This window comes from Saccopteryx bilineata, chromosome 5 (genome assembly GCF_036850765.1).
Source record: "Saccopteryx bilineata isolate mSacBil1 chromosome 5, mSacBil1_pri_phased_curated, whole genome shotgun sequence".
Classification (NCBI taxonomy): domain Eukaryota; kingdom Metazoa; phylum Chordata; class Mammalia; order Chiroptera; family Emballonuridae; genus Saccopteryx; species Saccopteryx bilineata.
Window position 1 is genome coordinate 117173623 of NC_089494.1, and position 23470 is coordinate 117197092.

Below are 23470 nucleotides of genomic sequence, written 5' to 3' on the forward strand. Positions count from 1 at the left end.
TTAGCTGATTTATAATTAGGAAATTATAATTTATAATTAGGAAAAGTAATACTTCAGACATCCACCATCTCCTCGGGCCTCCACTGCTCCTGGCAGGACTTCTGTTCACTAATCAGAGCCCCCCCCCCAGTTGCTCTGGAAACCTTTCCCACTTTTCTCATCACAATCTACTTCCCACAGAAAGTGGGAGCTGTCAGTGGGAACACCTTCCACCTTCCTGCCCACAAACAAAACCTGCTCACCCTCCTTTCTGGCCGCGGCCACTTCCTTCATCAGTGTCCAACTCTCCTCCACTCCCCTTCCGTGCATGGTCAACACTTTTCTCTCAACTGACCCCATGAGCATGCAAGCAGGTCAAGTCTCCTCATCAGAAAAGCCCCTCAGAACCCCTCGTCTCTCTCTAGCTTGTTAACTTGAGTCACTCTTCAACTCAATGTAATCTGTTTTCCACTTTCAAGTCTAAACTATGCTCATAAACCAATGGATTCCTGGGAGAAACTAAATTTGAAAATTGTGGACTGAGCCTATGCATGAAACTTATTTAGGAACACGAAAATCTAAATGATGGGCCCATCAAGAAAGAGTCTGGGCTCTTTATCAAAACACGGGTGGATGAGTGTGTTTTATATATTTTATGTTAACACAGAATTTTAATGTAGATAGTAATAATAATAATAAAAAATTCAGTGGAGCCCTCTTACCTCATATCTGACCTCATGTGATCATGACCACATACAGCTTGAACCTTTGGCTAGAATCTTCTTCCTGAAAGTTTCCCTAACCTCTGACACCTCACTCTCCTGGTCACCCCATCCTCTTCAGCTTTTCTTCCAGCTTTTTTCTTCTGTCTTTTTCTTAGTGTTGATGCTCCCCTGGATTTTGCCTTTACCCTTTACCTGGGTGATTCACTCACTTTTCTATAGTTACCACCAAGCAACTAGTTCATCAATGCCTCTCAAATCTCCATCTCCAGCCTAAATTTCAGATGAGTACATCTGAAATCCAAAGGCCTAATGGATATATGTGCTTGGATACACCCCAAAGGTGTCACAAGTCACATATATTACAAAATGAATTCATTGTGTTCCAAAGGAGTTCATATATACTTTTTCCTCCTTCTGTGATGTTTTCTCATTGAACTGTACCCATTCACTAGTAACTCTTCCATTTCTGCTTCTTCCCCACTCAACCCAACTTCCTTGGACTAATTCTCCACCTGAGTGACAATAAGCTTTCTAAAATTTAAGTGTGACCATGCCACTTTCCTGGTTAAAAACCCTTCCAAGACTCTCTCTAGTGTCTCCATGGTAAAAGCAAGACAGACAGGAAAAGCCCTCTCTGAGCCAATATCCACAGCCGTGTCTCCAAACCTCCACTGAAACACGGCATGTTCTCTCCCCGCCTCAGCAACCCCAGTGGGAAAACACACAATGCCCACTCCTATCACTTCACCTTCTCACATCCCCTCTAACTACACCCCCTCCTACTTGACTTTCATGCTTCAGCTCCGCAGGTAAAATCCTTCCAGGGCACTAAGACTGGCCCTGCGGGTCTTGGTGCTGAACTGAGCCCCTACTACCCTCCGGCCCACAATCACCCACTCAGTCGCCTGCCTCTGCATGGGACTAGAGGTCCCAGAAAGCCACGCTGGTATCTGAGTCAGGTTTACTACTTTTATGACACCATAGGAACAAACAACTATCCAGTACAAACTAAGCAAACTGTGAAAAAAAAGTATTAACATTCTTCACAAAGACAGCAAGGGTAACTCAAAATTGCCTTGGGCTTCTAAAAATAATACTTTCTACTAGAGGCCCAATAATGAAGCCTAGTAATGACAGTGGTCAGTGTTAAGGATCAGTAATTATCACTTAATTGACAGAAAGTTCTTTATTAGCCTGAGGATACTTACAATATCACAGTCCTTCTTGCCATCTCGTTTAATTGGCTCATTCAGATCCTCTTGGCTTCGAAAACTAAACTTTTCAATGGCTTCTGTAACTCCACGCAAAGAACTATAGATTTCTTCAGAGTTCAAGTTCTCTGTGTCATAGTCCAGCATGCTAAGGATCAAAATAGTTTCTTTCATAAATGGAGACATATAAATTTAAGATATGTACATAAATTCCTTCCAATAATTTAAAGAGTAAGGTATTATAGTTTTGTTTCTTTAGATAATATAGAATGAAAGGAGACATCTTTTATTAAGAGTACCACTGTTTGACAATTATACATTTTCCTTGTCAAATCTGGTCCTAAACACATTACATCAGCACTTAATTAGAACCAGTGGGAAACAATAATCACGAGAATGCAAGAACGCAAAGAGTGACAGCCAGTTAACTGAATGCATGAGGTAATGACAGTGGAAAAACAACTTGCATATTTTGAAGATGGAAAAAGTAGTTTGGTTGTTACTGGTCTCAAATGTACAAACTTAAATTGAGGCTAGTGCTACAAATTTCAGAGGAGCAAAGTAAATGACTTCATGAAATTGGATTACGCTTGCCAGAATCAGAAACTTTTAAGTGAAATTCTGTGTTAAAGTCTAAAAAAACCAATTCTATAACTCAAAGTCAGATTTTCCTTCCAATGGGCTCCTGAAAGTCTAACCCTCATACCATCTAACCCAGGAGCTTGCTGGGTATATCAGACTCTTCTAGATGCTTATATTTGGAGTTTTATAATAAAAGTAGATCTTATAAAGATGAGTCAGATTACTAGATGGATGTCTAAAAGCACTTCAAAAATCCAGAAATACATGTCCCTTAAAGAAAAGTGATGTCAAGATCAACTGCTGTCCTTTAAAAATATTTAGCATAACTAAACATGAAATGGAGCAAAAACCTGAAATAGCCTTCTCGTATAACGCAAAGTGTCAACAAGTGGCCTCATGGGAGGTCTGAAAATGCACTGAAACAGAAGATCCTAAGAACAAAAATCATCAATGCCCCTCACTAAGAATAATAAAAAAAAAGGCATAGATAAATACATGAATATACAGAAAGCAAAACATGAAACAGTAGTCAACAAGGGGTGAGTCAAAACTATAATTGTTTAGATGTCCCTCGTTTCAAAAGAATATCCGGGAAGAGATCAGGTAAGTTGGTCTAATTTAACTTGCAGAAAAGTCGGAGCTATACTGAGAATGGCCAGGGACACTCAGAGACTCCTTGACTGTGTATCAGCAAGCATTCAGCTGTACTAAGGACTGCAATCTTCTGTTCTTCTGAAGAGAAATAACTAAAATGAAGTGCCCAGTTGCAGGAACCCTTCCTAAGGACAACATAACCAACCCTGCAGTCTCACATGAAGTAAGTTTCCTATCACTTAAAAACAAACAACATTTATTAAGCCCCCTCCTCTACATTCTGTTTTGTTAATGGTTTGGACAGAAAAGCAAGACCACATTTGTACAGTTCTCACTTAAGAGTAGTCAGGTAGGCCTGCGCTACAATGATCCAAGTGCTTCCTAAGACTTGTATGGTTCTGCTGGAGCACAAACCTGAACTCACTCTTAGAGGTGAAAGCTATTTGCCTAACACTGCAAAACTGGCCCAGGGAGAACTCATTTTTCTCTTCTGATGAAAGAAAATACACACCCCAATTATACTTGGATGGTTCACAAAAAATGCACGCGAACTCAAAGTTGACTGCATCTGGCGTAAAGCAAGTAATGTGAACTTGAACATGTTTACAGCTAAAATTCCATGTATATACTGACAGGAGGTAAAAGATTTGAACAGAATTCAAGATTTCAACCCTTTCTAAATTACTATGGTTATTTATGAGGCAATATCCCTTTAATATGGAGAAGCTATCTGCTCCCTTTTAGAAAACCACAATACCAGCTTATGTATGAACAAAAGCATTTATACATCTGACCAGTACACTGTGTTTTATATATAAAGACTGAGTATGACTCAAACAAAAAATATGTATATAAGATGTAAAAAGATGTCTTAAAATACTTTGAATCAAAACAACCAAAAAAATAGTAACATAGCCCATGCAAAAAAAGGGGGGGAAGGAAGAAAGAAAATGATGGGACAGACAAGAGGAAGTCTGGCAAAACATTTGGCTTTTTAAGGGATGTCACAATATTATTCTCCATATGTCGCTTCAGATAATGTCAGCTTCCACACAGTTCATCTCATTTTTCTTAATCTGAACTTTGTTAAATATCTCGTTTCAGTCCACATAACTTTAGAATTATAGTAGCCTCTTTTTAACACAATAAAATAAAAGATTCTGCCAGTTAATGTTCCTTCTCCTTGCTTTGAATGAATAAACCAACTCAGGCATTCAATTTAGAAGCGCATGTGCATAACCCAGTTGTCTGTGGTGACGCTTCTGTTCAGACTCACTGGCTTGAGGTCCAAAGCAGCCCCTTGGTATGAAGCCGAAACAGTGAGCTCCAGGTAAGAGAGATCATTGTTCTCTTCTAACAGGAAACAGTGTTCCTTTCTTTGCTACTTTATGCTTTGGCTTGATTTGTCTTTTTTTCAAATCAACACCCATGAGCCCTCATTTCATACAGAAAAAGGAAACTCCCAGGAATGCTGTCATCAGAGAACTCAGACATGGTGGTCCCAGCAAGCCATACGATGAGGGAGCAGCAGGAGAGGAGCAGCAGCTTGGTCAGAAGGGGCCTCAGTCCGTCACTTGCCCCCACTCAGCTCGGACACAACCCCAGGACATGATCTGCTGAGGTGAAAGGCCAGGCCCTGAGTCACCTACAAACACTGTGGTTAGGCCCCAGAAAGGTTTCCTTAGGATTCCTTAGTCAATCAGTCAACTCTCACTGACCCAAGGTCAGGCGTGTCACCGAACACTGAAACAGGATGGAGCTCTGGACTGCCCTGCTGTAAAAGAGTCTTGTCATGGGTGGCATCAGGTCTCCAAGCAAAGACAAACTGGAGACAGGAAGTTTGCTATCTTAGATGTTCTTCTTCGTTATTTTGCAGGGAAAAGACACTAGGGATTGGAGAAAGGACAATTGCCCCTCATCATGAAATCTAGGGTTTTGGCATAGAGAAGAGAGACAGACACAGACTTCCTCTTAGTTTTATGTAACCAACGGGTTTTATAAACCTCAAGTCTTGTGTCTCCTCTTTTCTTGCACCAACATAACAGAAGCTACAAGTACTTACCGAGCACCAGCTCTGTCACTGGCACACATGTGAAAGGTGACTGGGGACAGGATACCCTCTGGAGGGCAGTCTTGATGGCTGGCTGGGAGGACCGGCTGAGGCTGGAGCTTAGTGCCCTTAGGGGCCTCAGGTCAGTATACTGGGAGACAGTCAGTAAACTGGTTTTATACCTTCAGGCCTCATTAATCTTTTTTAAAAAAAGAAAAAAAAGGAAGAAAGTACGGCAACATGTTTTATTAGCACAGACGACAGCAGTGAGATTTCACTGTCAGTGTGCCCTTGCCCTGAACTTGCGCACCTGGAAAAAGTCATTACCAGAGTCTCTGTACACTTTAGAACTCACGTTTAGAGCTGTAAGCGTTTCAAAGGAGAGATGTTGTTAAAACATTTAGCTGGCTTGTTTACTATGTACAGCTTCGCTATGTTGAGAACACAGAAGTAGGAATGTAAATCTTCTGTACAAGCATCCAAAAGTAAGACTATTGTTATCCTGTTCTATTGTAGAGGTTACAAACTCATCTTACTAAACAAAAACAGCTGGGCTGCCCCTGCTCTGCTCTTGTAATTACAGCCTTCTGGGGAAGGGGTTCTCTAGCCTTTGAACCTTGATAAAAAACACCTAACAGACCTTCAAACAGGTTTCTGTCAGAACACGTGGACCCTACTGGGTACCACAGAGTTACCATCTGAAGGAAGCACCACCCCTTCTTCTAGACTCACTGACATTGTCACATGAAACCAGGGGCTCATGAGGATGCCAAGAGGCAGGGTACCTTCACTAAGAGGTCACTGAATGCCCTTCTGGGGGTTCCTTTCTGGATCCGTGACTGAGACTATCACCTGGTGACAGCACTTATGAAAAGCATCAGTCCACGCAACCACTTGTGGGACTGAGAGCAGCAGGTGTGGTTTGGAAGAGCAGGCTTCACTTGCCTTTGTGGGAACGCCTTGTACACCTACGGAGAAGGTTAAAAACTGTGCTCACTGTTGCGCGCCTGATTTCACAGCCCTGCCTGAGCACCTTCTCAGGGCTGAACACTGCACTGGGCCAGGAGGTCTGCAATGAATCTGGTCGGTTGATGCAACGGTCCTCTGTCCCGATAACATGGTAGGAACTATACTCTGAGGTTCGACAAAGATCACGCACCTGCTCACACTTCTCACCAAGGCTCTCCTCCTGCGAGTCTAAGCCAAAGCAGGGACCACACTGGAAGCAGCTGAGAGGCTTTCCAAAAGACCTGAGACGACCTTGGAAATGTAATAATATTGTGACACCTCAGACAAGTTGAACAGGGGGCTTGTTACCTGGGAGAGTAAGAGCGCCTGAGAGTCTTGTGGGAGGGAGCGGTGGGAATGGAGATAGGCTGAGAAAAGGGAGGTGGGGGCTTCGAGAGCCCATCGGCACTCCAACCCCATAACCGACTGCAGTGAGCAGAAGAGGAAAATCAGAAAGAGAAACAAAAACCGGCAAAGGGGCAGGGGGAGAAGGGGAGGGGAAGACACTATGTTCTGAGTGTCTTTAGAGTCTCCTCTATCCTTGACAAAATTCTTCCCAAATTCATGGAGCAAAATTCATTTTTCACCACAGAGAAAAAGAGCGTATTTTGTTTTATGGTTTGGTCTTTAGTAAGACCGTTTATTCCTTTCCCTCTCAACAGTGCTTTTACATGTTTAAGTCCTGAGTGCAAGCATGAAGCATGTGTGTGCACATCTACACTGGGAAGGGTATTACAGGCACTTACAAAAAATGTGGGTGTTCAGTTCCAGAAAATGCAATTAATTATTTTAGGAAGAACCAAAGAAGAAATTATGGGCTTTATTTCAAATGGGACCAAGGGACTGCAACAGGAAGAATTAGAATGTGTCGTTCTGACCAGAGGCAGGGAGCCAATCAGATGGAGTTCAGGGGGCTGCCACCAGCAGTCCCCTCTGAAAGAAGACCATCTCTAGGAGGCTAGGGCACCCACTCTCAGCTAGCCAGCTCAGAGAAAGCAGAACCAAAAACCTACTTCCTCTGCTCATCTTATCTATTACAAAAATTAAAATTAATCTGAGAACACAAGTATTCCTCTTCACTTCATAATTGTCACTAAATGATCTGGGCTTGCAAGAGACCCTGACAGAGAATTCTAACAACTGCTGCAACTGAAAAAAACTAGGGACTCTGGGAAAGGGATTAGGAAAGGGGGTGACTCAGACTGGCTGGAAATGCAACATGAGGCTGGGGGGGGCAGAGCCCAGTATCAGAGACCACTGTCAGTGTCTGATATAGCAGCATCCATGCCTACATAGCAGTGCCACGGTTCTAAGAGCAGTAGGTACAAAGCTGATCTCTGCCTGAGGACAGTTATGGCCCCATTTTTTAAGAAAAATACACTGTGGCGATGAGAGGTCACTATGGTATTAAAGGGCCTACATACTGTCCCCAAGTCACAAATAAGTCAGGGTGGAGCTACAAGAGGTATACGGCAACCACCTTAGGCAACCACTTAGATTCCATGAACAGTCTTGATCCTCTGGTGGCATGAACAGAAAACCCACCTGACACAGCCCCTTACTGCTAGTTCACAGTTGACCTAGCCAGCACTATCCTGCCCTGCATTGGAGTGAGGGTCATTGCAACAGTTTTTATCTTCAAGGAAATGGATTTCATGTGATTTCTAAAGCCCCTTGCAACTCTGTTTTTCATTTCATATGAATCACACTGGATCAAATGAGTAAAATATAAATGTGTGTTTAATGGTGAAAAACTGCAGGTCATAACTCTTCTCTCCAAATACCCAGTAGTATTTGTTTACTATCTGGGAATAGCAGTAATTCTTCCCTCACAAAGAAACAATGATTAATGGAATGTTTCACAAAAATTTAACCTGTTAGCTATGACTTATCTAACACTATTGGGTTGATAAAAACGATTTTCTCGCTAGTGACTTTTTCTTTTTTTTTAACTACCAAATGAGATTTTTTTTTTCTTTCATCATTTTAGAATATTCCCTTATTACTGCTATGATCCAAGTATAGAATTTTGGACAAAAATTAATACCAGTTCATTTTGATACTCAAAATTAGATTAAAAAACAAGTAACAGGTAATTTCTCCTCATAAAAATGAAGTTATTAGTAACATATGGCTGATAAAAAAACATCAGGTCACAGAAAATAAACGTTTCAAGAACAGTGCTCAAGAAAACAGCTGAGATTATACATGGCAGAACTCATCTACTGACTCCTTAGAAGCTAGTGACCCAACCCAGTCTATTTAACGTAAGAGTTCCTTTCCCCCCCAATTCTCCTGGTAGAAAGCATGCAGCCTCGTTGAGTATGTCCAGCAATACAGTGCTGTCAGGCAGTCTGTCCTCCTTCTGGGCAATTTTAGTTTTGAGAAAAGTCATTTTTCCTAATAAGCACAAAGCTGCCTGAGCCCATCTGGTTAGTTATGCACTGACTGGGGCACAGTATTCAAAAAGGAAAGAAACTATATAACTTAAGTAATTCCTCTAAAAAAAAACTTTTTGACAAAAAAAAAAATTTGGGCCACACTTGTATCCTTTGAGATTGAAAATAAATCTCTTCATTTCCTCCACTGAGCTATAACCCTCACAGTAAAAATTAAATTCAGGCCAATTAAGAATGAATGATGATCAAGAAAAATTTAAATTTCAATACTTTGGGGATCCATGAGATTAATACTTAGATAATTCATACCTCTGATATATTATGCTAGCAGCTCCCAACAATCTTTTAGACTATTAGCACATTTAATAAAATACTTATTTTGAGTTTTACCTTTTGCTAATTACCTAAAGAATGTGCTACCCTAATACTGAAATAATTAAAAGATAAGAAGTTTTATCTTTGTCTTGTGGGAGAACAGATTTCCCATGAATGTTGCAAAGTATCAGTTCTAGACCAAAGCAACAATTTATAGAGAATACAGGTTTTTTATAAAATTCTCCCCATGAAAAAGAGAACTCTATGACTTTACTGTCAACACTGAACCCTGGTAATTTAAGACAAACCATACACTATAGATACAGATATAGATGTTGACATTAAAAATTTTTTTTGTTGACTTGGTCTTAGTCACACCTGGGGAAAGTTTTCATTAGTTTCTGTACTCAACTGTCTAGTTAGAATAGCCTGCTGAATCATGATAACAACAGATCAAATTTGGCAATATAACATCATACTTTTATCTACTTAAATATAGTACCCAAGGCCTTAGGGTGATACAAACAGTAGGGTATTGTAAGCATACAAAACACTTTGTTTCACCAAGAGAAAATACAAATTTGATATATCTCAAAATATTTATATGATAACCTGAGGGACTGAAGAAAAATTCACTGGTAAGGACAGAGGAATATGGGAGGTTCTTTTTAATTTAAAAATCAGAATTAAAAAAAAAAATCAGAATTTAAAGGCACTTATGTTTTTAAATTTTTTATTTATTTATTTATTCATTTTTAGAGAGGAGAGAGAGAGAGACAGAGAGGAAGAGAGAGGAGAGAGAGAGAAGGGGGGAGGAGCTGGAAGCATCAACTCCCATATGTGCCTTGACCAGGCAAGCCCAGGGTTTCGAACCGGCGACCTCAGCATTTCCAGGTCGACGCTTTATCCACTGTGCCACCACAGGTCAGGCAAAGGCACTTATGTTTTGATTACCTTCCTACTAAAGAGGTAATTCTTCAAGGGAAAATGGCACACTTGCAGTCTTTTCTTATATTTTTAAGATCTTGATGTCAGCAACCCTTAAGACACAGTCCCTTGATTCTTGTTATTAGTGATCCCAAAGATCTGGACTTCTAGTAGACCGGTGTTTTCCAACCACTGGTCCACAAAGAGTTAACCACCCTGATGCTGTATGAAGATCTTGGTTGAATTCTCTTATGTTCAGGGTGATTTCTGCCTTCGTGGTCCCTGAAATAATTCTATTTTCACTGGTCCCCATGTGTAAAAGGTTGAAAACCAGACAACCCAGCATGTATGACCCTTGCAAATCCAGGCACTGGCTCTTAGAAAAGTCTGGCCTTTAGTCACTACTATGAGTGGCAGCCATGGGGGACTGTACACCTATCAGGAAATCACTAACGCCATCAGCAGACTGCTGAAGGCTCTGGCCAGATGGAGAAGAGTGAAGTAAAGATCCCGAGACAAAGCACTCTTCTCTTCTTCAGTCACTGCCTCAAAGACTCTCTATGGCCAATGTTCATGAGTCTAAAAATGCCGACCCAAGCTCTCAGGTTCTCACCCCTTCCTCCAGAGCAGCATTCTACTTCAAACAAGATCCCCCAGTGAGAGCAACTATGCCTGGAATAGCCACCAGGCTGGAAAACTACCCAGACTATATGTGGACAGACTCTAGAGAAGTTATAAGGGCCCTGGCCAGTTGGCTCTGTGGATAAAGCATCAGCCCAGTGTGCAGACATCCCAGGTTTGATCCCCAGTCAGAGCAAACATAAAAAGTAACCATCTGCTTCTCTTCTCCTCCCTTTTCCTCTCTCTCTCTCTTTCCCTCCTGCAGCCAGTGGCTTGATAGGTTCGCGCAGCAGCCTGGGGTGCTGAGAATAGCTCAGCTGATTTGAGCATCGGCTCCAGAAGTGGGGCTACTGGGTGGATCCCGTTTGGGGCACATGTGGGAGTCTATCTCCCCTCCTCTCACCTAAAAAAGAATTTATCAATATTTAGATGACTAAATACTTTCTTCAAGTGCTACCACTTAAAGAATAGGTGATGAGTTTCTAAATGACTCATACGAGTAAGAGTACTAAGTGCAACTTTTTAGTTTCAAAATCTTTAAGGTTCTAGAAAGTGTTTAGAGCTGGAAGAATCTCAGAGAACATTCAGCACAAACTGCTCATTTCACTGTAGATGTTAACTATTATACTTTGCCCAAGATTATCAGTTAAGACTTGGTTGAAGACAAGAATCCATGGTCTCCTGATAGCCATACACTTTTTTGGTATTAAGCTTGGTCTAAAAAAATAAAAATAGCCTAGACAAACGGGTGCTTTAGTTTCTTCACTTCTGTTGAAATGGCATTACCTTGGAGACAGGCCGCCGTGGGAACAGTTGGTAGGTGAGGTCAGGGGGCTGGTCCTGCTGCTGGTGTGCCGGGAGGGAGTCCGGCCGATTGTATTGCTTGGAGAGCCCTGGGGCAAAGGCAAAATAAGCATCATTGCTCAACAGCTAAATACAGAATGAATGTGGTCCACTTTTCCCTTGGCCTTTTAACCCACATGTAAACAAATGGGCAAATTTGTACAATAGAGATCATTTTTTTTCTGAATCTTTATGGCCAACTTTAAGTTCTACACAGGGGCAAAAATTGGGTGTGTCATACAGGCATTCCTGAAGTTGAATTACTGATGTCAGTTGTGCTAGAGTAGCAGACACAATTGAGCATTTGTATCTCTACAGTATATAAAATATATATATATAAAACTCAATAAATAAATGACTAAATATAAATATTTAACTGATTGAATAATCTAACTTAAGAAAATGGCCATATTTAAATAGCAGGTCCATTCATTCATTGGTAATACCGCAGGATCAAGCCTGGCCTCCCGCCCTTGAGACGCCCACCATCTATTTAAAGAGAACAAGAAAGCTGGCTGTTAGAGCAAGCTCTAGAGACAAGGGACACGCAGCGGCCATGACCAGTACAAAGGCACCACAGCACAGTACTGAGACCACAGCACTCACCACACTGGTGTTACTGGAATTCTTAAGGTGGTTATGCAGGAGTTTGGTGGCACCATCCTGGAATGTTTTGGGCAAGGCACCAAGTAACATGGTAAATTCAGGAGTGTTCAATTCAAACAACGAAATGAGCACAATTTGTGCTGCCTAGAAAAAGAAGACATGATTAATTTACGTAATGTACAATAGCATATCTTTGTTAAAATATTCATTAAAATTGTTTTTAAAAGAAAACATTTTTGTATGAGTAAAATACAATAAAAAAAGGACAACTTTACCATAAAAAAAAACCCAAACAAAAATAAATGCATCTGGAAAAAATATTATCAATTATAATGTCTGACTTTAATCTGGAAAGTAAGTCCTGGTTGCATTTTAGTGCCCTGGCCTCAGATCTCCACAGCACAGTCAGAATAAATTCCTGTAATTTTTCCTGTTGTCTAGAACTAGGAATGAAGCTGGTAAATACATAAATAAAAGAATCAAAAACATTTGTTCACTCTAATAAGTCAGAACTGAACAAGGGCCCCAGTGCCCCCTATAAAGAACAACTTTCTAAACAAGCTATCACTGAGTTATCTTTAGAGATGGCTTTTCCTCATCCCCACTCCTCGTGACAAAAATACCAGAAAAAGACAGAGTTTAAATACATCTGCAAAGCTTCTGCTTTTATACCTAGGAACCGAGGAGAGAATCTTTAGAAAGCAAGAATAGACTATAGACTTCCATGGTACAAAGTAAAAACTCACTCTGCTTTTAGAAAACATTCTCCTTTCCTTTATTATCTGAGACAACACACTGCAAGGCTGCTTGCAATCACCATGGCAGCAAGGTGGGAAAAAGCAATGAACTGATAAAGCAACAGCAGTCAACTGAGACTGGGCCTGCTCCAGCAAGCGACATGCTTCCTACAGCCCTGGTGCAGCGACTGGTAAGCAGAGCTTAAGCACTGTGCCTAAGAAACTATGCAGTTACAAGGGTTGATTAAAAAAAAAAACTATATGTAAGAAAATTTAAGTACTAGCTGCCATTTCTTACAAATTTCTAAGAGTCAAAAGAAAAAAACACATTAGAAAAATCTTTTTATTAAAAGCATAAATTTATTTTTCCAAAGACTGCAATTTTTAGGATTGCAGTAATTATTGTGAATATTTTCTCCATGATACATAATATTATCAAAAAATATCTGCTGAGAAGTTCTTTAGAAATAAACACCACAAAACATTTCAATGCTTTTACAATGTGAAAATTAATTCTAGGCAGTTAAATCAAAACTACTATTTATGCCTAGAGAAAGAGAAAAAAATCCAAAGACCCAAATGCATTTAATCAAAAATAAAATTATGAATATTTAACTATCAGTAGAATGCTTTTTACAGAGTAATCAAAAAATAACTTGTTCAACATGTCAAAATCATTCTCTACACACAGTAGTGTGTGTGTGACAGTATCTTTTTTTTTCTCTTGACCTCCTATATAGGCATTAGTAACCTTTCCATTCAAATTAAATCACAACAGGCCAGTTACTTTTATGACAGGCCAAAAATATTATAATAACTATAGTAAAATATACATTTCTATATTTCATTATTGAATCTTTCTTAACAAATCATTATCTGGAGGAACTGATTTCACCACCAATTTAATATACTATTAACATGACTTCAACATTTGTGTAAACGCAAATTCCAACAACCATGCAAAGTAACCTGTGCATTTTAAAAAAACTTTTTATTAGATGTTAGAAAAAAGTGCATGCAGAAAAAAACTGCACTTCAAAGAGAAAGAAGCAGGCTTAATTTTAGCAGGGGAAGAAAATCAATGTTGACCAAAATTTAACAAGAAAGTTTAGGTATTTTTTGTTGTTGTTGACTGAAAATGACATCTGAAAATTATAAAATGGCAGTAATATATTTTTATTTGAATTGTGCCACTGTCTTTACTTCCCAGAGTAACATGATGTCTAATACCACAACCTTATTTAAGGATTTTCATGAAGCAAATTATAAAATAGGTGGGGTCTTTCAGGAACAGGAAGCCTATCAGATGACAGGCTTAGAAATGACTAATTCATAACTACTTCACTTCAGTGACTCAGTCATGTGGGAAAAGAAAGTGTAGTAGACTTTCACTTTTGCCCACTAATGAACCTTCTCTCAATTATCCAAAAGTTGAATTTAGATAAGAAATCAAATAGAAAGACAGAGAATTTTGAAAATATAACTGGATGGACAAATGGTACATGCGTGTGATTTATACATATAAATGAATAATTTATTTTTACATTTTCCAAAGTATAAAATGCTTATTGCTTTATGTAGTTTTCAAAAGTCTCCCTTTGGCTCGAAGCTGTTTTCAAAGTAAAATATTTTTCCAATGAGATTCAAGCTCCAGAAATGGATAAAAGTGTCATTTAAATATATTATTTTTAAGAGATTTTACATCAAAGTTTTAAAAGGAATGTGAGTGTATGGTCCTAAGATCTTTTATCTACAACCCTGTGTTAGTGTAAAGTCAGAATACTAGAATTCAAGGAAAAAACCAGGCTATATTCATCATTACAATCAATATGCTCTCATTGAAGGAATCATTTCAAATGTAGGGGTGAACTGGAGAACCATTTTTAAAAAGCCCAGCATAGCTCATGTCCAGGAATGAACCAAGTGGAGTATGTTCTTGTCCCATCTTGGAACGACTGCCTTTCACAAAAGGCACTAAGTAGCCAAACAAAACACTCAAGAGTGCTGCAGACTTTTTCTAATGACCTCTAGGGTAATTTATTGTGAAGATCAAATAACAAAAAGAAATGGTTCTCATTCATGCCTCTCTATATGAATTTAGGGGAATAAGGGTAATGGGTTCTTCAAAGGTGACTGCTACTTTTAGAAAAGAACTCCCAGGGTATCAACTGCTTTGGAAGCTGTGTACTTTACAGCAGAAAATAATCCTCTGGACAAGAGAGAATTAAGCTTTGACAAATGCTTCAGTGTTGGTAATTAACCAGGGAAAACTTAAACTTTGGGAGAAAAAGGAGTTTGCTGATTTATTAAAAGCAACTATTACTATTCCCTTCAGACTGTCATTAAAATTGCTTTAGGAAATCAACAAAGAGAAGGTATTTCAAAACCTTCAGACATTTATTTAGAATCTGTCCTTTACTGTTCCATTAAAATAGGGTAGAGGCCCTGGCCGGTTGGCTCAGTGGTAGAGCGTCAGCCTGGCGTGCAGGAGTCCCGGGTTCGACTCCCGGCCAGGGCACACAGGAGAAGTGCCCATCTGCTTCTCCATCCCTCCCCCTCTCCTTCCTCTCTGTCTCACTCTTCCCCTCCCGCAGCCAAGGCTCCATTGGAGCAAAAAGTTGGCCAGGGCACTGAGGATGTCTCTATGGCCTCTGCCTCAGGTGCTAGAATGGCTCTGGTTGCAACAGAGCAATGCCCCAGATGGGCAGAGCATAGCCCCCTGGTGGGCATGGTGGGTGGATCCTGGTTGGGTGCATGCAGGAGTCTGACTGCCTCCCCGTTTCCAACTTCAGAAAAATAAAAAAAAAACACCAAACAAACAAACAAAAAAATAGGGTAGAAGTCTGCATTCAATGTGGCTATCTCTTTGGGAAGGGAGTTAATCACAAAAACATATCAAAACACAAATATTTACACAGCCACAAACACAGTCACATAGAATTGTATTAATTTTAGGTTTCTTTAAAATCTTCTGTGTCTTCACAAAGGCAATCAGTTTTAAAATACTAAAGTGCAAACATCAAAGTATCTTTTTCAAATAAATGGTTTTAAATCTTCCTGTTCACAATTTTCTTCCAAGTTTCTTTCTCCAAGCCCAGAGCAGGTTGAAGCTGACCTAGAGTGCAAGTCCTCACCTACACGACTACACTGATGCAGGGACTGACAACCACAGAGATGGCAGATGTAAGCAGAGAGAAGCAGCATTGCTTAGCCACAGTCATTGCAAGCTGTAAAAACATTTGGCTTCTTTTATAAAATCACTTACATACATAACATAAAAGCTAATATTAAGAAGAAGAAGAAGAAGAGTAACTGTCAGTTTTAAACCTCAGTCATTTGCCAGGACTCAAACAATTCGAGTCCTTTCTAGGAGGAGCAGTCTTCTTGTTCTATGAGATGAAATAAGATCAGAGAGACAGTCATGGTTAAGCTGAGACACAAATCTTATTCAACAGTAAAATCCTTAGCTTTCAGTAGGCTATGCTGCCTATCTATAATCAAGAGGCATAAATTTTTTTCAATTTTTGAAATTTCAACTTTCAAAGCCTATTAATATACTTTTCCTGCTCCAGGAAATGGCCTCTTTGTCCTTTCTAGATATTTTGCCATCCTTTCATTTCCCACACTTTTCAAAAACATTTGGGGGCTAAAATTTGTTACTGCCTCTGACAAAGTAGATGCTAAATGTTAGGAATCACACATGATAAGCAAACATACAGGGATTCCGAATCCTAAAACTGAAATACATCATTCAAAATTCTGTCATTACCATATTCCCTTTGATGAGAAAAAAAAATCTTTCTAATGCCAGAAAAAAATTTGGTTTTCAATTTGTTTTTTAACAGCAGCAACAAAACCAAAACAACGCTCAAACAGTAACAGCAAGAACTACATCAGCAAAGGTAGCAATATTTAGCTATGTTTTTATATTCTTTATTGCAATCAGTCCGCCCAATAATGCCTAAAGCAAGTATTGTCATTCTTATTTTACAAACAATACACAGGAAATAAGAGGTTAAAATACTTAGTTATGCCACTGAAAAGTGGCAGAGCAGAAGTCAAAGGGAGGTCAAACTTGAGAATCCACTCTCTACTGTTACTACATTCTATTACCTTAACACAAACACAGTGCATTGAGAAAGGTCTTGTATACTTCTGTATAGTCTGGTCAACACTAGTGAGGACTCCCACGCTAGAAACATGAAGACACTTCCTTTGGGAGCAGAGCAGACAAGGTCAAGTCTGAGTTGGCTTTCTCATTTAGTCCTAGTTAGTCTCTGCACTGTAAGGACAGTGGTTTGTGTTCTCTCATTGTGGTTATACATCTTTCCTCTTTCTAAAAACATCCTATTATTTAAATACCTCTCCCTCCAACACAAAACACTCAAAACACTTTATAAAAAGGGAAACAAAATATTTAAAATGATGAAGTCAAAGATCAGAGCTGTATCAGCTTCATACATTTCTGAAGTGTCTTCCCAAATAGGACCTTACAGGCATGGAGAATGAATTACACTGCGAACTTCCCAGTATTGTTTGCATAAAATTAATACTCTCCAGGGATGTGGCCAATGTGAAAGTTTACTGCACAGATTTCAGACTGAAAGGCTTTTCTAGTACTCAGATGATACCCTCACTCTACTTTTACGAAATTAAAGAAGGACAACAGAACTTAGTTCACGATCATGAAGTGCTTTTAGATCACCAAAATTTCCCTAGCACTTAACATACCTTTTAATAACTCTGCAAATAAAAGAGGCCAAATATATATTTATTTAAAAGAAAAAGGTAAGAGTAACTTTAGTGAATTAAATTATCCATATAAAAATAACCTATTTTATTTTTTTTACAACTTTAAGATGATAATGACAATTTCAGATGTTAGAACGGAGTAATAATCACAATTTCTAAATACTGTATCTTTATTTAGCTGCTACATTCCTTTAGATAATCTTTCAAATACATCTCAAATTCTTGGGTAAGACAGCTGCATCACCTACAATAGCATCTATATTAATATACAATAGGTGATATATCAAAACATAAAGTGAATGTTCAGGAAGAATTCACTTGCCGTGCACTGGTGTGTGGGTAAATAGTTATAGGACAACAGAATTCATATTTGAATACCGAGCTTTAATACAGCTATTTTAATCAAATCAACAGCTTTACTAGGCAGTGCTGGGTATATATAAATGAAAGCCAACACAGATGGTTCTCAAAAAGCAAAGCTGCATATGCTAAGTTGAACCTTATCACAATTAGCACACTTAGTTTAAAAAGCTCTACATTTAAGTAAAAGCTAAGGAACTACCAAAGAACTATGGGAGATTACTGCCAACCCAGTTGGTAACTCAGAAAGCCCAAGATTCCCATGCCCTGCTATATAAACCCAGCACAGTCCTCCTCCAGAGTAAGTGGAGCTGTGACTTTCGGACTGTCACTCCATAATTGCTACATGGCAGAGGGATTGTTCAGGTTAAGTGAGATCAGCCGTTCATCACACTGAGGCTCTCTTCATATGCTGAGCTGCTTCCCTCTTGCTGCTTTCAAGATTCTCTCTCTGTCTTTACTTTCAATAGTTTTATTATGATGTATGTAGATGTGGAGCTCTAAATCCTACTTGGAATTTGAGGAGCTGCTTAGATGTATAGATTGATGTTTTTCATCAAATTTGGGACATTATTTCTTCAAATATTCTCCTGCTGGCTTTAAAGAAGCACATTGCCATGCTGTGGAGACGACCATGTGACAGATGACAAGTAGCACCTGCGAGCTGAGATCGCCCCCTCTTGACAGCCAGCAAGAAAGCAGGCACCTCAGCCCTACATCTGTAAGGAACTGGATCTGGCCAAGACCCAGCAAGGTGGAAGAGGAGCAACGCCTCAGAGGAGATCAAAGACCCAGACAGCACCTTGACTCAGTCCAGAAAGAACTCACACAGAGGACCTAGAGAACACATGTCAGACTCCTGAGCCACAAAACTGTGAGATAATACAATTGTGTAGTTTTGAGCTGCTAAGTTTGTGGTAAATTGTTGTGTAAGAGAAAACTAATACTGATACCAAAGAGGACAACTTCCAGAACTAATTTTGAAAATAATGGCTTCAAAATGTTACTTGAAATCAGGTAACTTCTCTTTGAGTATTTATCATTAATTCATTCAGAGTACTTATTTAATGCCAGCTGGTTCCTACAGGTATAGTACTAGGCTCTTGAACATACCAGGTAAAGAAGGGGAGATAGCCTGACCTGTGGTGGTGCAGAGGATAGAGCGGCGACCTGAAATGCTGAGGTCGCCTGCTCCTCCCCCCTTCTCTCTCTCTCTTTCGCTCCCTCTCTAAAAATAAATAAATAAATATTTTTAAAAAAAGAAAAAAAAAAGAAGGGGAGATAGGTGTGGAAGGCCCTGAAGAATGGCCAGGCCTGGTCCTGAAGATACTGAGGATCCAGGCTGGGCACCAAAAGAAGTAGTGGCAACCAGGGCAGACCACATCAGTGCTCTGTATGACTTGAGATTCAATCCCAGGGCAATCATCTAAAATAATGGTCTCAATTCTGTATATTGAAAACTAGCCAAGAACAGGGGAACCCCAATCAGACACAAAACAATGTCTGAGCTCTACTCTATACCAATTAAGTCAAATTACCTAAGGGGGAGGAAGAGCCCAGGTATCCAGGTTGGTTTTCACTGCAGCCAGAACTGAGAACTACTGATATAAAAGCTTTCAAATTCCTCTGAAGATCAAAATTACTGTCCCAGAACCTGGTTTGAAGCTGGTCTGAAGGAGAGGTGCTAAGCAACCCTCACAACGGAGAAGGGGAAGGAGAAAGGGAAGGGGAAGGGGAAGAAGGAGAGCGAGGGCAAACATCAGACGCAGACACCTGTGGAGACCAGGCTTTGTGAAAGGCACTGAATGATCCAAAATAACTGAAATTAGGTGTTGAAAATCACACAGTAGATGAACCCTGTGACTACTGGCAATAAATTTAATATCCTAACGATACTTGACTTAGCTAGTATTTTTTTTAAAAAAAGTTGAATGTTTTGGAGCCCCATGTTAGATAAATCAATGAAAAAGTTTCTGTAACGTCCTGATTAGAAAAGTTAGGACAATAAACCTTAGTCCACATTTTTAATGTGCATGTCCAGAGAAAATGGGCATTATGTTCCAAGATAGTTGCTCCCAGACAGGCTCTAATCACAATAATGGGAAGTCTACAGTATGTTTCAGGAGGGAATATGTAACATTCAATTACAAAAGCACATATTCACAGACACACACACTGTGTTATGACTAAAGATAGAAGGCTGCACTGAAGGATTCTGTGTTTATTTACTGGTTGATCTTGTGCATTTGAAAATTACAACAGAAATACCTGTTTTTGACCTATAAACCCTCCCAATCATTCCACCACCTTCTACTGTCCCTGGTAATCCAAGCTGGTTCAACAGTTAAAATAAAAGTGACCAGTAAAATGCTCCTTCGATAATGCTGAGAAATTTTACAAAAGGATCACAAATCAAAATTATTATTATCAGAATAACAATTTAAAGTGTGTAAGTAAGATTTGCCTTTGACCTTGAACAACTTAGTTTATAACTGTATTGCTATACAAGGAATTCAAGAAGCATATAGACTATGACCCTTCCAAAGAAACCTTTTAGATAATTCTACAATTCTTCCTGAGTTCCTAAGAGAAGGAGCTAAGTGTTTATTTATTTGTGTTTGGAAATATACCAACCTTACTAACTCTACTGCTCACAAAAATTAGGGGATATTTTATCATTTTATATTCATTTTGAAATATCCCTTAATTTTTGTGAGCAGTATATTTGTTGGAATCACTCTTTCCTTCTTCCCTGCCTGGACCCACGAGATCCACAAGAACAAAGGACAGTGGTAGCGATGGCCGCAGAGAGAGGGCAGCACTGAAGACAAGATGCAACTTCCATGATCGCACACAAAATAAGTAAAATGAAGTGTTTTTAGTCTGGAAGCAGGAATTGGGCTTTTAAAAGTACTTTCATATAAAGACTAGTTAGTTTACATATAAAATTACATGTGTAATTTAAGCAGAGAAGAACATGACACTGACAGAAAGAGAATAGAAACAGCAAACACAGTAACACTTGATATTTGTTTTGTGCTTATAATATGTCATGAATTGGTTAAAGGTTCTACATATACTAATTAATCTTTGTAATAGTCAGAGGAAGAACACTACCTAATAAGAGATATAATGTATCCTGTGCACTTTACTTAACATGCCATTTCAGAATAAAGTAGCAAATGTTTTCCTTCAGGGGCTTAAAACACAACAACAAAACACCACAGTGGTATTTAGGGAGTCCCACCTCACTCCCCAAATCAAAGAGTGTGTCCTAAGTGTGGTGCAAAATTAGAAGTTTTTGTGTTCTTTTTAAATTTAAGAATTCATTATTATCTTTAGCAAATTTTCAACCACATTTTACTATTAGACACCTTACAGCCAGGTAGCCTTACACCTGCAATTCTATCTTCAAAGTATACTGCTCACAAAAATTAGGGGATATTTCAAAATGAATATGAAGCTATAAAATATCCCCTACTTTTTATGAGAAGTACACATATCACAAAACTAATTTAAGGAAAATCAAAATCCTTGTAAGAGACACTAAATGACTAGTGCTTTCACATTAAAAACATAGATGCCTAAGAACACCATGCACTCATCCTACAAGATTTCAGATTTTCAATTTAACTTCCGGAGACTGGAACAAGGCGGGGCTGGAGAGAGAAGGTAAGGGGCAAGGGCCGACCAAGCCTTGGTTTTCTCAGAAAGGGAGTGACATGTAGACATGCGCCAGTGTCTTGATGAAGTTCTCTGCCTTGCACGTGAGGCATAGTCTGTCATTAAGGCTGCACCGTAGCGCTCGTGGACATACCTTTCTCACATCTGAGCTCTTTGGTTCTGTTGTCCAAGTTATAATTCTAGAAACAGCAAGCCTGGTCTCACTAGAGTTTATAAAATCTGTTGGGTCCATCTGCCTGGCAAGAGACTCAATGTATTTCAGGATTGCAACTTTGACCTGAAAGATCCAATAATGATAAACATTAAGCATACCTTATAAACCTTTTAACAGCACTCTTAACTGGTAACCAGAGAGAAGTAAACACTATTAAAGGGACAGCCCCTTTCCCCTGGATTTAGGTCCCACATAGAGCCAGCATCCACCAGGATAGACATAGGAAACCACTGAGAGGTAGCGGGGACAGAGAACACTGCAGCGAAACGCTCATTTCCAGAGCGCCAAGCTCACAGAGGAGGCGTGCTCTGCTCCCCACGCATGCTGCAGGACACTCACATGGTGGGAGCCCATGTGGGAAGCCCATGGGATGTCCACCTCTGCCACTGACCAGAGTGCCAAGTGCAACGCTGTCACTAGTTTTGTTTTGAGACATCCCAGGCCTTACAAGGTAGCATGTTCAGTCATCAAGCTGATAATCTGCCCTAACTTTTCCACTGATGTCTCAACTGGTTTTGATCACAGGAGAAAAGGGGTATTATTGACTGGGCCTATCCTAAAACCCCAACAAAAGTTTAATGATCAAAGAACAAATTATGTACATAACCTAATTCAAATGAACACATATCTCCCCTTCAATGTAGGCTTATTGATTACAAGTTTGATTTTACAACAACATGTAACAAGTAATTTCCACGTATTAGAATGTTAATATTTTTTAAAATTCTGATTTTCTAAATATTGTGATAGAGTAGTAATAGCCAAATGTTGGTAAGGATGTGGAACAACTAGAAATCTGATACACTGATGGTAGAAATATAATACAACCACACTTTAATATATAGTTTAAAATAAAACTAAACATATGCCTTCCCAAAAAATTAGCAATTTCTCTACTGGGTTCTGAACCAAAAGAGATGAAAACATGCCCAGAAAGAGGTGGTCAAGAAACGCTCACATACTTACTCATGACAATCAAATACAAGTCATGTGTAAAAAAAATTGACTTCTAGAGGTGAACTGTAATGACAAATTGTTACCAACCTTGAGGTTAGGAGTCTGAGTTTGATCCACAATAAATCTCATCAAAATGTTAAATTGTTGATCAAATGGAAAGGAGTCTCTGGGTTAAAAACAACAATAAAAAGAACAAAGTGCTTGTTTTTAAAGACAAATTTATAACAAAAAAATAATGTAAAACCATATAAAAACAAAAATATGCTGTTGTTGACTAATATGTATAAAAGCAAGCCTGTTCACAATTTTAAACAGTACTTTTAGAAAAAGAAAAATCTTGTTAAACATACCAAAATACACACTGAACTTACCTTGAGTATGGTATTTTAAATTAACACTAAGTGCCCTGGCCGGTTGGCTCAGTAGATAGTTTTGGCCTGGCATGCGGACGTCCCAGGTTCTGTCCCCAGTCAGGGCACACCTGAGAAGTGACCATTTGCTTCTCTTCCCTTCCCTCTCTCACTGCTTTCTCTTGCAGCCAGCTTGACTGGTTCAAATATTGGCCCCGGACACTGAGGATGGCTCTGTTGGTCTGAGCATCGGCCCCAGACAGGGGTTGCCGGGTGGATCCTGGTTGAGGCACATGCGGGGGTCTCTTTCTCCCCTCCTCTCACTTAAAAAAAAATTTTTTTTTCTTTCATTTTTCTGAAGCTGGAAACAGGGAGAGACAGTCAGATAGACTCCCGCATGCGCCCGACCGGGATCCACCCGGCACGCCCACCATGGGGCTACGCTCTGCCCACCAGGGGGTGATGCTCTGCCCATCCTGGCGTCGCCATGTTGCGACCAGAGCCACTCTAGCGCCTGGGGCAGAGGCCACAGAGCCATCCCCAGCGCCCGGGCCAT

The 23470-nt window shown here is 39.6% G+C and overlaps 1 protein-coding gene across 26 annotated transcripts in view; it reads right to left on the minus strand.

The window, feature by feature from the left end:
• CLASP1 (cytoplasmic linker associated protein 1) overlaps positions 1–23470 on the minus strand; it is a 288466-nt gene that overhangs the window by 36868 nt on the left and 228128 nt on the right. For all 26 annotated transcript variants that reach the window (XM_066280483.1, XM_066280480.1, XM_066280481.1 and 23 more), the window contains 5 exons: positions 22652–22730; positions 21527–21670; positions 11861–12004; positions 11198–11304; positions 1913–2063 (listed from right to left, as the gene is read on the minus strand). In XM_066280483.1, the coding sequence (XP_066136580.1) occupies positions 1913–2063; positions 11198–11304; positions 11861–12004; positions 21527–21670; positions 22652–22730 (625 nt within the window). The remainder of the gene's footprint in view (positions 1–1912; positions 2064–11197; positions 11305–11860; positions 12005–21526; positions 21671–22651; positions 22731–23470) is intronic.